The sequence below is a fragment of the Chiroxiphia lanceolata genome, chromosome 11, assembly GCF_009829145.1.
Source record: "Chiroxiphia lanceolata isolate bChiLan1 chromosome 11, bChiLan1.pri, whole genome shotgun sequence".
Lineage (NCBI taxonomy): Eukaryota > Metazoa > Chordata > Aves > Passeriformes > Pipridae > Chiroxiphia > Chiroxiphia lanceolata.
In genome coordinates this window covers 17,020,527-17,032,685 of record NC_045647.1, presented here as the reverse complement: position 1 = coordinate 17,032,685, position 12,159 = coordinate 17,020,527, and the positions used below count along the sequence as shown (strand labels likewise).

The 12,159-nt window shown below is 45.2% G+C and overlaps 1 protein-coding gene across 7 annotated transcripts in view; it reads right to left on the bottom strand.

Moving 5' to 3' along the window:
• The window catches only part of MAPKAPK3 (MAPK activated protein kinase 3), a 124,547-nt gene that overhangs the window by 41,300 nt on the left and 71,088 nt on the right, over positions 1 to 12,159 (bottom strand). For 5 of the 7 annotated variants that reach the window (XM_032699563.1, XM_032699566.1, XM_032699562.1 and 2 more), the window contains one exon: positions 6,365 to 6,701. In XM_032699563.1, coding sequence (XP_032555454.1) covers positions 6,365 to 6,701 — 337 coding nt within the window. Of the gene's footprint in view, positions 1 to 6,364; positions 6,702 to 6,823; positions 7,139 to 7,434; positions 7,512 to 12,159 lie in introns of those variants that run through there. The other 2 variants (XM_032699567.1, XM_032699565.1) reach the window with 2 other exon arrangements.

Genomic DNA, 12,159 nt, shown 5'->3' with positions numbered 1-12,159 from the left:
CCCACACACACACACCCGACACACACCCCACACACACACACCCCACACACACACACCCCACACACACACACCACACACACAACACACCACACACACAACACACACACACACACCACACACCACACACACCCCCCCCCACACACACACACCACACACACACAACACACACACACAACACACACACACAACACACACACACAACACACACACACAACACACACACCACACACACACACAACACACACACACACAACACACACACACACAACACACGTGCTCTGCCTTCAGCAGCTCCCTCGCAGCTGAAATAAGACTCGTTATCTGGAACAGTTGCTCAGATCTTTGAACCTGGGAAGGGGGGAACACGCCTTGATCTTCCCGAGGTTAGCTCTGCTGCACAAGTCAGGGTGGAACTTGTGCCAGCTTGCTGATAGACTGGGGGAGAGCACAGAAGGTGCAAAGCAGCATCAAAATAGTTTTGCTTTTTCAAGATGACTTAGTGGCTTATAGCATTTGCCTTTCTGTTTGCACTTTTTAGGCTTAATGAACTGCCACTGAAACAAGTAAAAATTTGTTACATGCGCCTTCATTATTTCAGACCAAGCCCATCTTTTTATTTTTTAAATTATTTGCTGTATTTCAGATAAAGGGAAGACCAGTCAAGAATGTCAGATCTTCCAAGTAAACTGATAAAGTCCATTTTTTTTTTTAATTAACTAGTCCAACTGACACTTTGAAAGGTGCCAGTCTGGCCCCAATAAATACAAAGTGCTCGAAGACTCTGGTCTTGAATGACTCACTGGTTTAAAAACAATTCTTGTAGCAGTAGAAACGACCCACTTTTTAATCGACTGGAAGTTATTTTAGGTATTTTATGCATATTTACGTAATAGTTACCAAGACTGGCACTGAAGGATAAAATTCAAGGACCAGTCTCATGCTATTCCATATTTTAGGCACTCCTCCACACCCAGGGCTGCCATTTAACTAGAACTCTTCTGAACTCATCTCTTCATTCTACTCTGTCTGTATCCAGCTTTGATCTACAGCACACAGCCCCCTGACTTTATTACTCACACTAAGCCATGTTACTGACACTGAATTTACTGTAGGATGGGATAAACCAGTATAAACAGGCTGCAGGAAACATGGCAGGTAAGAGGGAACTACAAAATACTTCACTAGAAAGTGCTAATTTCCTCCAGAAACATGCAATCATTCCAGTAAAGGAAGAGCTCCTTCACCCTGCACAAAACCTTGCGCTAAACTGGGTTCCCCAAATTCTCAACACAGTTCAAAGCTTAGCACAATACTATTCTTCCTTATTCCAAAAATGTTGAAATGTTTCATCTCTAATCTGGCATAATTTTCTTTTTCTCTAAGACTGCAATCTATAGCATCTAAGAAGACTGGTAACATTTCCTGTTCTACAGTCATCAGCCTAAAATAACCTTCACTTTCACTGTATGCATTGCCTTCTCCACTGCTGCATCATTTTCCTTCAGCATCAGCTTATTTCAGGCAGCAAACAGGGTATTTTACAAGCACCAGTTTTTTAGATAACTTGCAAAACAGATATGTTGGACTGTACAGTCTGCTGTCTGTGAGCAATCATGACCTGGCTTCAGGGTACACTAACTGAAACCAGACTATCCCACTATTAGCTTTTGTCATGTGGAATTATTTAATGTAATCAGAAGCATTACAAGTGAGTGAAAGGCAGAAACATAGCTCAAGACTAAACGAAATTAAGTTGAGGCAGAGTGCCTGTCTTTGCCCACAGTGACTCTACTATGGAAGGCAAAACAACATTCTCTATATAGACCTTTGTGTAAGTCCCAAGAACAATTCCAGGAAGGACTTGTTTGGCAAAATGTCATTCTCCATTACCTGCTTTCCTTGGTTCTGAGAAGAAAGTTATGCTAATAGTGTTACAGGTAACAGCAGAGCCTCCTACTCTACAATTATCATTTCTATCATTCACCAAACACTCTTTAAACCTAAAAGGCAAGGAGCGTGGTCAGTTCTGTGTTTGCTTTTTGCTGTATTTAACATTTGGGCTTTGCCTATTTGCCTTCAAATCAGCAGGTTACACACACTTCTCTGTTGGCACTTTGCAGCACAACACATTTTCCATGAGGCAGGTGATGGCTTAACTCCCTGTTTATTCCAGAGGATAAGGCCTGTGTGCACATGTGGCACGTGGGGACACGGGGCAGCGGTGGACTTGGCAGTGCTGGGGTAACAGTTGGATTTAATGATCTTTAAGGCCTTTTCCAACCTAAACTATTCCATGAGGAGTCTCAGGTGACTGGAAGGCACCTGCAGCACACAGTGCTTAAGGGAGAAGCACTTTCCCATTGCTATCCTGTCATCCAGGAGTTATTCCCACCACAAGTACCCATGCACTCATAACCAATGTACTTTGCTTCCCTGAAGTTCCAAGGGTCTTTGTTTCCCTGCTGTGTCTGACTTGTCCTTCTTTTTCTCCTGGAAAGAAGCACCATCTGTTTACTGAAGATGAACAGTATGGCAATGGTAACACTGTTTTACACCCTGAAACATCCACCAAATTCCTGAAGCTGCACATGCAGAGAAGTCCCAATACCCCACAAAAGGCTCTCTAGCTCTCTGTTCCTCATCCCAGCTCTGAGCCCTTTCTACCACATTTCACAAAAAAACAAGTAGATCATCAAATGCACTGAAATACTATTTTAACACCACTTAGCAGGAATTTGTGCCAAAAAAGAAAAAGAAGTGAGGTAGAAGGAAAGAAAGAACAAGGAACTGTAGGTTGGTGGGGCTTTTTTAATGGAAGGCAAGTCCCAGGAGTTCACATTTATCCTCACAGGTAGTCAGCTATTTTGGTCTCCTCCTCTCCCTAAAAACAGTGAGGAGTGCAAAAACCAGCAGAGAACGCTCAGGGCTGATGTCACTGTTAAAGAAGTGGAGGTTAAATTTTAGCCCCAAAAGGCAGAGTGAACAGAAGGGGGCAGGCTGGCAAAGAGGAGATAAAAATAGAGGAGTGACTAGACTTCACTTGACTGCTATTTCTGGATGAGCTGTGGAAAGAGATCTGAGAAGGTTTTCTATTTGTAAGGGAGACAGAGACTAAAACACAGTTGCTTTCTAGAAGGCCACAGTCCTGCACAGCAGTTTTGTTTATGCTTCTACTTTTCTAAATCCCTGTGTTCTCACTATTTGGAAACAGTGCTGTTCAGCCAAAATGTCATTATGTGTCTAAGTGAGTAACCAGATGAGATTTTTTGGAGCAGGGCAGCAATGTGTGTGGCATTTCAATTTGACAGAGACAAAGCTGACAGCACATTGTAAAACTGGGTAGCAAATCACAATGCCAAGCAGAGTAAACCAGCCACACAGTACTTTAGGAAAATTACCGAAGCCCTGCAGTATCTCTGAGAGGATGTCTTGTGTTTTTCCACTCTAAACTGATTAGGGAAATTCTAACTAGCTGCAATTATGGACATGGACTAACGTCGACAACAGGGACCTCCCAATTACAGGATGTGGTGCTTGACTGACACAGGGCTCTGGGGATGAATATTTTTGCCTGCCTGAGCCCTTTCCTCTTGAGTACCTCTGTTAAAATTCCTTCCATTGAGTAATTTCTGTCCAGATCCTGGCTGTGCTGGCTCTGTTCCCATTTAAAAGAAAACCTGCAGGCAGGAAGCAGTGCCATCTGCCCAGTCAGGAGCTGCCTTAATGGGCAAGTTTGGTGTGAAGGGGAACAGCCTATTACACTTCAGCAGCAGGAGTGATGTTCATCCCTTCCCAGGAGCAGGGTACTGGGGGCACACTCACACCTGAAGTGTTTGTCCTCAAATATACACAGATCTCAATGGATAATGCACAAGCAACCTCTAGAAAAAAATCCATCCAGCATCCCTTATTTTTCTGTTCAACTTGCAATTCCATCTCTCCATTTCTCTTTACCTGTCGTACCAGGTGGGTTTGTTCAGTGACAGCTTCACCAGCCTCCACTTTCTATTCCTGTACATGAATGATAATCCCACCATCACACACAAGAATGAGCAGTGGCAAGGGCCTGCTGTCCCTGCACAGAGAATTCTGCTCTGAAGCTGTTTCTGAACATTTTTTTTCTCCAAGTTTCTTGTCCCTTTTCCATAACTGCTTTGACTGGATGAGACTGCCCTGAGTCTCATCTGGAGCAAGTCCGGGACTTGTGTGACTGAGTCCAGGTTTCACAACAAACAATGGAAAAACTTCCTCTGACTATTTTCAACCTCCAGGGCTAGGAAAAGATGTTCTTTGTCAATTAACCAAGCACAGTTTTTATGCCTCCTTGTTGGGTAATCTTCTCATTAGACCATCTTTGGACAGAACAGCAGATCCTCCCTGGGCTGCAGTTTTACTTAATTGCATGTTTACCTTTTTATTCAGCACTTAAACCCATAATGATGAGAAATACACACATGCAAGCAGCAAACCATTATCTGCCATTTAAAATCTCTACAGAGCTCATAAACATCTTAATATTTCTGTCACAGTTCTGTCCCTTCCAGAAGAAAAGTGCACACATTCCACAGCTGGGCTGGAGAGAGAATGACAAGCACTATACAGGGTCATTTCAGTGATGCATTAGTCACTAGTGCCATGTAATGACTGGGGAAGGGGAGGTGGTACTTTGGTCCTTAATACATTTTAGAAGTTCTGAAAAGAAATCAGCCAACTCAATCAGTGCTAAAAAGAAACAGGTGTTAGAGACTCCACCACAGGTTCCTCTCCCCATCAAACAGAAGACATTCTATCAGGGCACAGCAATTTTAACTCTCCCTCTCCTCAAGTCTGAGGGCTGAAGTAAAAGAGTATTTTACAGATGCTAGTATCCATAGGAATATATTTCCTATTTGATTCAAGAGATACGAAGTTTGCTCTGGAACATATTTGTTGCCACGGGACTGTGCTCTGGAATGGCAACTTCTGTTTTAAAATGCTTCCAGCCCTTATGACTGCAAACCCTTTGAAGTATGAATGATCTCTAATCAGCAATAAAGCTGCTGAACTCTTCAGAAACAGTAGATCAGCTTCAGTATTAACTATTATCCTTCATCACACTATGCTAAGTACAGAAATTAATGTTGATAGCAGTGCAGAAGGATCTGATTAATGGATCACCTCAGAGCTGCACAAACCTCCAGTATTCCATGTTTGTCAAAACCTCCAGTTTCTCCTTGATAAACTTCAGCGAGTCAGCTACCTGAAGCCAATACAAAGGAGTGTGATAAAGTACATGAGAGTGTTGGAAACACGGGAATTAATCCAAATGTTATTGTATTATAAGCTTTTCTAGTTCCTCTGTTACAAATCTTTTTGATACCCAAAGCTACCAGATATTTCCAGCCTGTTCTATCGACGTGCAAAGGCTTTGTTGGGGACAGCGCTTCTCTCGGAAAAGACCCTTTCCAGACCCTGGCAGACCTTCCAATTCACCACTGGTAGATCTGTCCTGCTCCCAGCACACGTGGAGTGTGAGTTTTAAGCAAAGGAAGGATATCTGAAAGCCTCCTAGACATCCCAACCAACCAGATTAACACCAGCAAGGCATCTGAAACATCCTTAAGTAATTCCCATGGCAATTACTTCAGCTGGTTTTAGTCTTCTCATACTGAACCATCCAGGTTCTCATTTAGGCTGCTTTTTTTCCTAATGATGTGGTTTAAAAGCATCAGGGAAATCTTCAAGTTTAAAAGCTGCAGAACAAAAGGCAAGCAAGCTTTATGTTCTCTAATGAATGGTTATTGCTCCATTTATTTAAGTGGTACTTATCACCATAAATATCTGCTAAACTCATTTGCCATACTGGTGTAATCAGTGCTTTCCCAGGAAACATCCTTCCGCAAATGGATTGCGAAAATAAAATAGGAGAATAAATAAACAGCTCGAAATGCCCCTTAAGAAAAGTCTTCAAAGGGAGGAAAGACTGAAGATCAATGAACATTTAAATATTTCTCAGTTAAGGCCTATTCATTGCACAAGATCCAAAATAGTTTCCTTCATGAGTATTGCATAACATGTTCATTCAAAATCTAGCAAGTTTTCTCCCAGAACATACCAAGACACTGTTCTCTCCCCCGCTTTTTTGTCTTTTAAGTAGGAACACGAGAATGTCACAGCCGATAACATTATTCTGGAAACTCACACAGAATATTCTGGAAAAGACTCAAGTTTGGACTACAGTGTTGCAATAGCAAGTCTCCACATATTCAGATTCTACACCCACCACTCTTTGTGAAGCAACAGAACAAGCGGCTTTTACAAGACTCTGGGAGTGAACTCTGGCCTCCACACTATAAATAAGGAAAAAAAGACAAAATGCACATACCTTCAAAGCACATTTCTGGCCTGTCTGCTTGTTGAAACACTCCAGTACTTTGCCATTGATTCCTAACCCCAGCACGCGTTTGGAGAGTTTGTAGTCATCCGTAACCGCATGTTTTTTAATCTCTAGTTTGACATGGGCCGGTCCCCCGGGCAAGGACTTCACGCTGCTCTTGCTCTCCACGTGACTCTCTGGCTGGGATTCCTGTTCACCTTCACTTTGTTCCATATCAGGGAAGAGTCTGGGACGACAGAGATACCCCACAGGGACTCTGTCGGGTATCCTCAGCAGAGTCCCTCCTCTCAACCGATCAAACAGTCCATTTGCTCGCCATTTAGTCCTGAGTAAAAATGTAAACAGGTGTTAGTAACTGAGGTCAACTAACGTTCTCCCACCTCACCACTTTTCTCTCTTCTTTTTTTAACAAGATGACCAGGTGCTAGACCAAGAGTGGAGGCTCACCTCAGGAAAGCACACTTTGGCATCAGTCTGCACTTATAAATCACTGCTTTTACTGCAACCAAAACTGAGCAACTGCTAAGCCTTGGACTAAAATGTTAGCTAAGCTCTGTACAACAGAACGGAGCTTAAGCTTATAAATCTGCATCGACAACTTGTTGTCTCAATGTTTTATGTAGAAATCCCCACAATGGTCCCCTGCTTTACCCTGACACTCCCAAATTACGCAAGAGAACCACGAGCACCTGAATCAAACCCCAGAGCGGCACTGCCTGGGCAGGCACCGAACCCTGGGACAGCGCCTCAACTGCCTGGGCCCACAGAGCGAGGGGCAGGCGGCCCACGGCTGAGGGGCCACCAAACCACCCAAAAGCTGGGGTTGCAATGGTGCTGCTCCCACAGCCGTGCGGGCCCCGCTGGGTCCCCGAGGGGGAGCCCCCGGGCGGGTCCCGGGGCCGGGAGCCCCGTTAACACTGAGCCACGAGCAGCGGGGCCGCTCCCGCAGCCTCCTCACCGAGGGGGGAGAGCCCTGAGGCGAAGCGAGGAGAGCGGGGCGGGGGGTGACGGCGGCGGGGACCCGAGCGGGGGGAGCTCCGCCACGGGGGACGATTTACCTGCTGTGGCGGCGCGGCCCCAGCCGAGGCTTCCCGGAGAGGCGCGGGGAAGGCGGGCTCTGCCTGGGCCCGCCCCGCCGCCCCGGCCAGGTGCGCGCCGCCTTCCCGCCCGAGCCGCGGGCGGCGGCACCGGCCCGGACCGAGCCCTCAGGGCCGCCCCGAGCCCCCCGGTTCGCCCCGGCCGGGCTGGGCCGGGCCGGGCCCGCGGGGCCTGAGCGGGGAGCGGCAGCTGCCTCATGCGCGGCTGCAGGTTCCCCGCGGGGGTGCGGAGCAGCTCCCGCCGTGATTTTAAGGTGATTTTAATCACGGTATTAATGTCCTGGGGTAAACGGCCCTGCCGGAGGGGAGGAGGGCGGGCTGGAGCCGCGGCGGCTCCGGGCTGGTGCCGCAGCGCGCCCGCGCGGTGGCACCGCCGGCCCTGCCCCGATGGATCCTTTGGGAAGGGGAAGGATCCTCGCGTTCCCTCCAAACCCTGCTTGAAACGGGCTCTTGCTGTGAACAAAGCACCGAGACGCGATCCCGGGCAATCATCCTTCAGCCGAAAGGGTTCTGTCACTAAATGCTCCCAGTAAATTCCACGCGGTCAGTATTTCTTGGCACTTTCGGGGGCACAGTCAGGACATTTAAAAGTGGTGGTTCCCACAGCAACTGTCGCTCATCGCCGGTGCACGGCGTGTGGTTACAGGGATGTGAAACGCCGAGGTTTTTTTCCCCTACATGTGAAGATGAGTCACGCATTGAAATGGAGCTGTGTTCGTATCACTGGAAGGAACTTAAAAGTTCACATGCTTTAGAAGTTAAAAATACATTTGTCATTTTACATAACGTAATGGCATCTGGAGTTCTAGCGGTAAGGAAAATAATTAAAAGGGCTAATGAGCCCTTTCTCCAAGGAATAAAAAGTAGTTCAACTTAGCAGGATGCGGATCTGCAGTACATCACCATGTGATGTGATGCTACCGCTATTCCGCCTCAGGTTTCCCTTCCAGGCTTTCTGCAGTTCAGCTGCTGGAGGGCCTGGTCCCCTGATTCAGTTCACCTATTCTGGGCTAATCAAATCCCTGAGGAAAACAGCTATTTCCAACCTTTTCAGGTTTGGCTTCCAGCCTTCTTAGGCTTCGCATCGCCTCCCACTGTGGCAGTCTCAGAGAAATGGATACATAACTGAGCTCCCAGGTTGCAAACCTTCAATAACACTGTTCTGCAGTCAGCAGCTTGCTCTGCTTTTCCTTCCCGTGGCTCCTGCCTGTATTTTCTGTTCTATTAGTCCTGGATGGTAATTTCCTTCTCTTTGCAACAGGTAACTACATTTCTCTCCCCAGTGCACAGTTGCAGGGGGTCAGGCCCTTCAGAAAACTTCTAAATCTCTCCGCTCTCTCCTGCATTTTATAATTTGAGAAATAAATTCACTCACACCGATCTCCCAGCCCCAATTTTGATCTTTCCATGTAACTCTGACCCTGAAGCCTATGGCTCCCCAAAGCAAGCGGGAATTACAACGGCTGGCACATTGAAGCTGGCAGAAGGCGATTTATGGCCCTATTCTGGGAAATATTAAACACTGCAAAAATTCCAAGCAGATGTCTACTTGAAGGGTTGCTATTTTTTACAGAGTGTGTCAGAAGTAAGGAATTTCATTAAGAAATTGTGACTCTTTCGAACTATTACAAGAATAAGCTTTGTGTGGAAAGAAAGGAGGAAAGATGAGGGAATGAGACAGGATGCGTGAAGTTAGTTGTCACCAACAGTTCCCTGCTGAGGAAAATTAAACTGGGAGGATACAAAACACATTATTCAAGTCACTGGGTATCTTACTGGGATGGAAAGCTTGTTTGGGTTCACCATTTGATATTGTCTATATCTGCCCTTAGCAAAGTTCACTGTTTTACCAGCAACCAGTACTAAGTTTAAACAGGGCAAACACCTTAAAAACCCAGTGTGAATCATGGTTAGTAAGGCCTGGGACCAACCCTCTGCTAATTTCATCCACCATAAACTCCAAAATAGGCTTTTCCAGCTGCAGCCCAAGTATCAAACAGCCTCACTGTACACAAGGATGACCACAAAGCAAAAAACAGCTCTGCTGTAGTGACCTGTGTGGTGTCTCAGGTACTGTACCTGCATACCTGTGCTGGGTACCCCCTCTGAAGGAAAATCCCAACCTTTGCAATCCATGTGTGGTTTGTACAGAGCTGAGAACATTCATCTGTACAATATCCTTCTCTTAAGCTGCTTAAGGTTTTATAATTTCTCTGACAAGCTCCAGGGAAGGACAAGCCTGCTGGATCCAGGCACACCCAGCACCTCTGACATCCCAGGGGTGAGCAAGCACAGTGTGGTCACCTTGGCTGCAGTTCTCCCCTGTCTGGCTCCAGGAGGATTTCCCACAATGTCTGTTTTCAAATGCCAGTTTTAAATCTCCCTGGGAATTACTCTCTGGATCCTGCAGCTTCTCTTTGTGCTCCTGGCAGGTGGAGCTGCATTAGCACTCTCTGGAGATGCTGGGGGAGGACACACTGACAGGCCCACTGCAGCTCACTGAGCCGGGGGACATTTTTCATTCAAACAGACGTTTTTATTTATTTATTGATGTTTGCTTTTTGAAGCTACAAAAAAACCCAAACCGGTACTATTACAGGCTAAGAGCCCACTACAGCAAAAGTTCTTTCATCTTCACAAAAATCCCTAAAACTGTAAATTAAACATTAATCCTATTTTTACCAGAAGTCCCCAACAGCAACAACACAAAACAACTTAATTTCAAGAGAGATTTGGTAGCTCAGCTATGCCGGGCTTGTCCCAAAATAAAAAATAGCTTATAGGAGAAAACAATAAGGTCCTGCTCTTGCAATAAGCTTTGAGGCAGCAGCTCCTTTTCTCTAACCAGTGGCTTAACCTAGAAAAGCTTTATATTTTAGCCAGCATGCAGTTTGGATACGCTGTCCCTGATTTTTTCGTGTCTTGAGTACCACAGATACCTGCTTTACAGATGGACAGCACTACTGTTTAAACACAGGAGGTGAATTTTGGCTATTCCATTGGGTATTTTCACTGCCTGTTTGCCATGCTGTAGCAATTTAATAACTGGGATCAAAGACATTTCAGACTTTCAAATGTCTCCTTTCTTAACAAAAATGAAAGTATTGAGTTTGCTCTCATCAGAGAGCTAGGAAAGCTGATGTCATCAAATGTATCTGAGGGATGGCATATTTTGAGGAGTTATACTTACCTGAATGCTACAGGTATCTGTTTAGTTATATACAAAAGTGATTTGCATGAAGGTCAGCCCTTTGGCAGCAACATCTCATGGAAATCCCATCAGCTATAATAAAGAAATTATCACCACCAGCTGAAAACTCGTGACTTGTTTTTTCTGAAACATTGCTTCCTCTTGGGTAACAGCTATATAATTTTTCTGCTATATATTTTTTCTGCTGTTATGAGAAATCCACACTCTGGGGTGCATTATATAGATGTCACCATAGAGAAAATCCTCTGTATTGCCAGGTTGAAGTGAGGACACGGCTTTGTCTGGTTGGGCGGTTGCAACAACCTTATTAAATCCCCCAGGAAGTTCTAGAGAAACTGCATCTGTGATATTAAAAGAAGGAAAGAGCAGCTCTGCAGCGCAGTATTTTGATGTGAAAGAGAAGAAAAGAAGCTTCTTGTAGGATCTTTAGTTTAGCCTGTCATGTACACAGTGGTCTGAATCAGAAACTAGATGCATGTTTTTTTCGCCTGTCTTTCAGCTCTGCTCTGGGGGTGTCTGTCTCAGACTATCAAAAAGGAAACAAAAAAAAAAAAGACCACACTAGGAAAGCTCATCAGCAAACAGCCTGGCCCTTTTCTCTCAGGGCTGAGGTAAAACTGGGTTTATAAAGCTCTTTCATAGGCAGTGATCTTTATTGATGCTTTATTGCTAGAACAACTTCTCTTTTATTTTCAACACCCTCTGTCCTGACCTGGGATTAGAACATGGTTTCCAGGAGGAACCAAAATTCTGGCTATGAACCAGCTGCCAGTGAAGCAGAGGGAAGTCTCAAGAACACCAGTCTCTCATTCTGGAGAGCCTGTCCTAATACCTGACTTCATTCCTCAAGATTACTTCTTCCTGTCAGCACGTAGCAGGTATTTTCCTACAGAAGTGGGTAGAACAGCTGTTTTTATAACCCTGGACTCAGACACCTTATTACAGAAACCTTTTCCTGGTCATGGAGAAAATTTTGGGAGGCTCCATCCCTGCTCCTACACTAAGAAACTTAAAGCAGAGAAGGAGCTTTAGGACACAGCTTATTGATGGGGGAGTCAGAGAGATACCACTTGGATGTTTCCCTTTCAGCAGAGAGGGGGAAAAAAGACATGTTTTTTCACAGAAGGATCATAAATTAAAAGCATCAAAAATCTTCTAATCTGTCCACAGGAGATGGCACTTCATTTTATGCTGCAGTGGAGCAAAAGAAATGAATCTCTGTCTTTCATTGAAAGAGATCCTACAACTAATGGGTATGGCAGCACTGCCTGGAAGTCCCAGGATGGCCTTCCAGGCCACTTAGGAATACAGTTTTTGCAGAAAAACAGCATTTGAATCAAGCAGAAAAACTCTTAACATATGCCACACTACAATCACCTTCTGGGTCACCACATGCCAGCAATCCTTCAGATAATGAATATGGTGAGTTCCTTACAGTAACCCCAAAGTATTTTTTTGTAGCCTGAAATAAAACC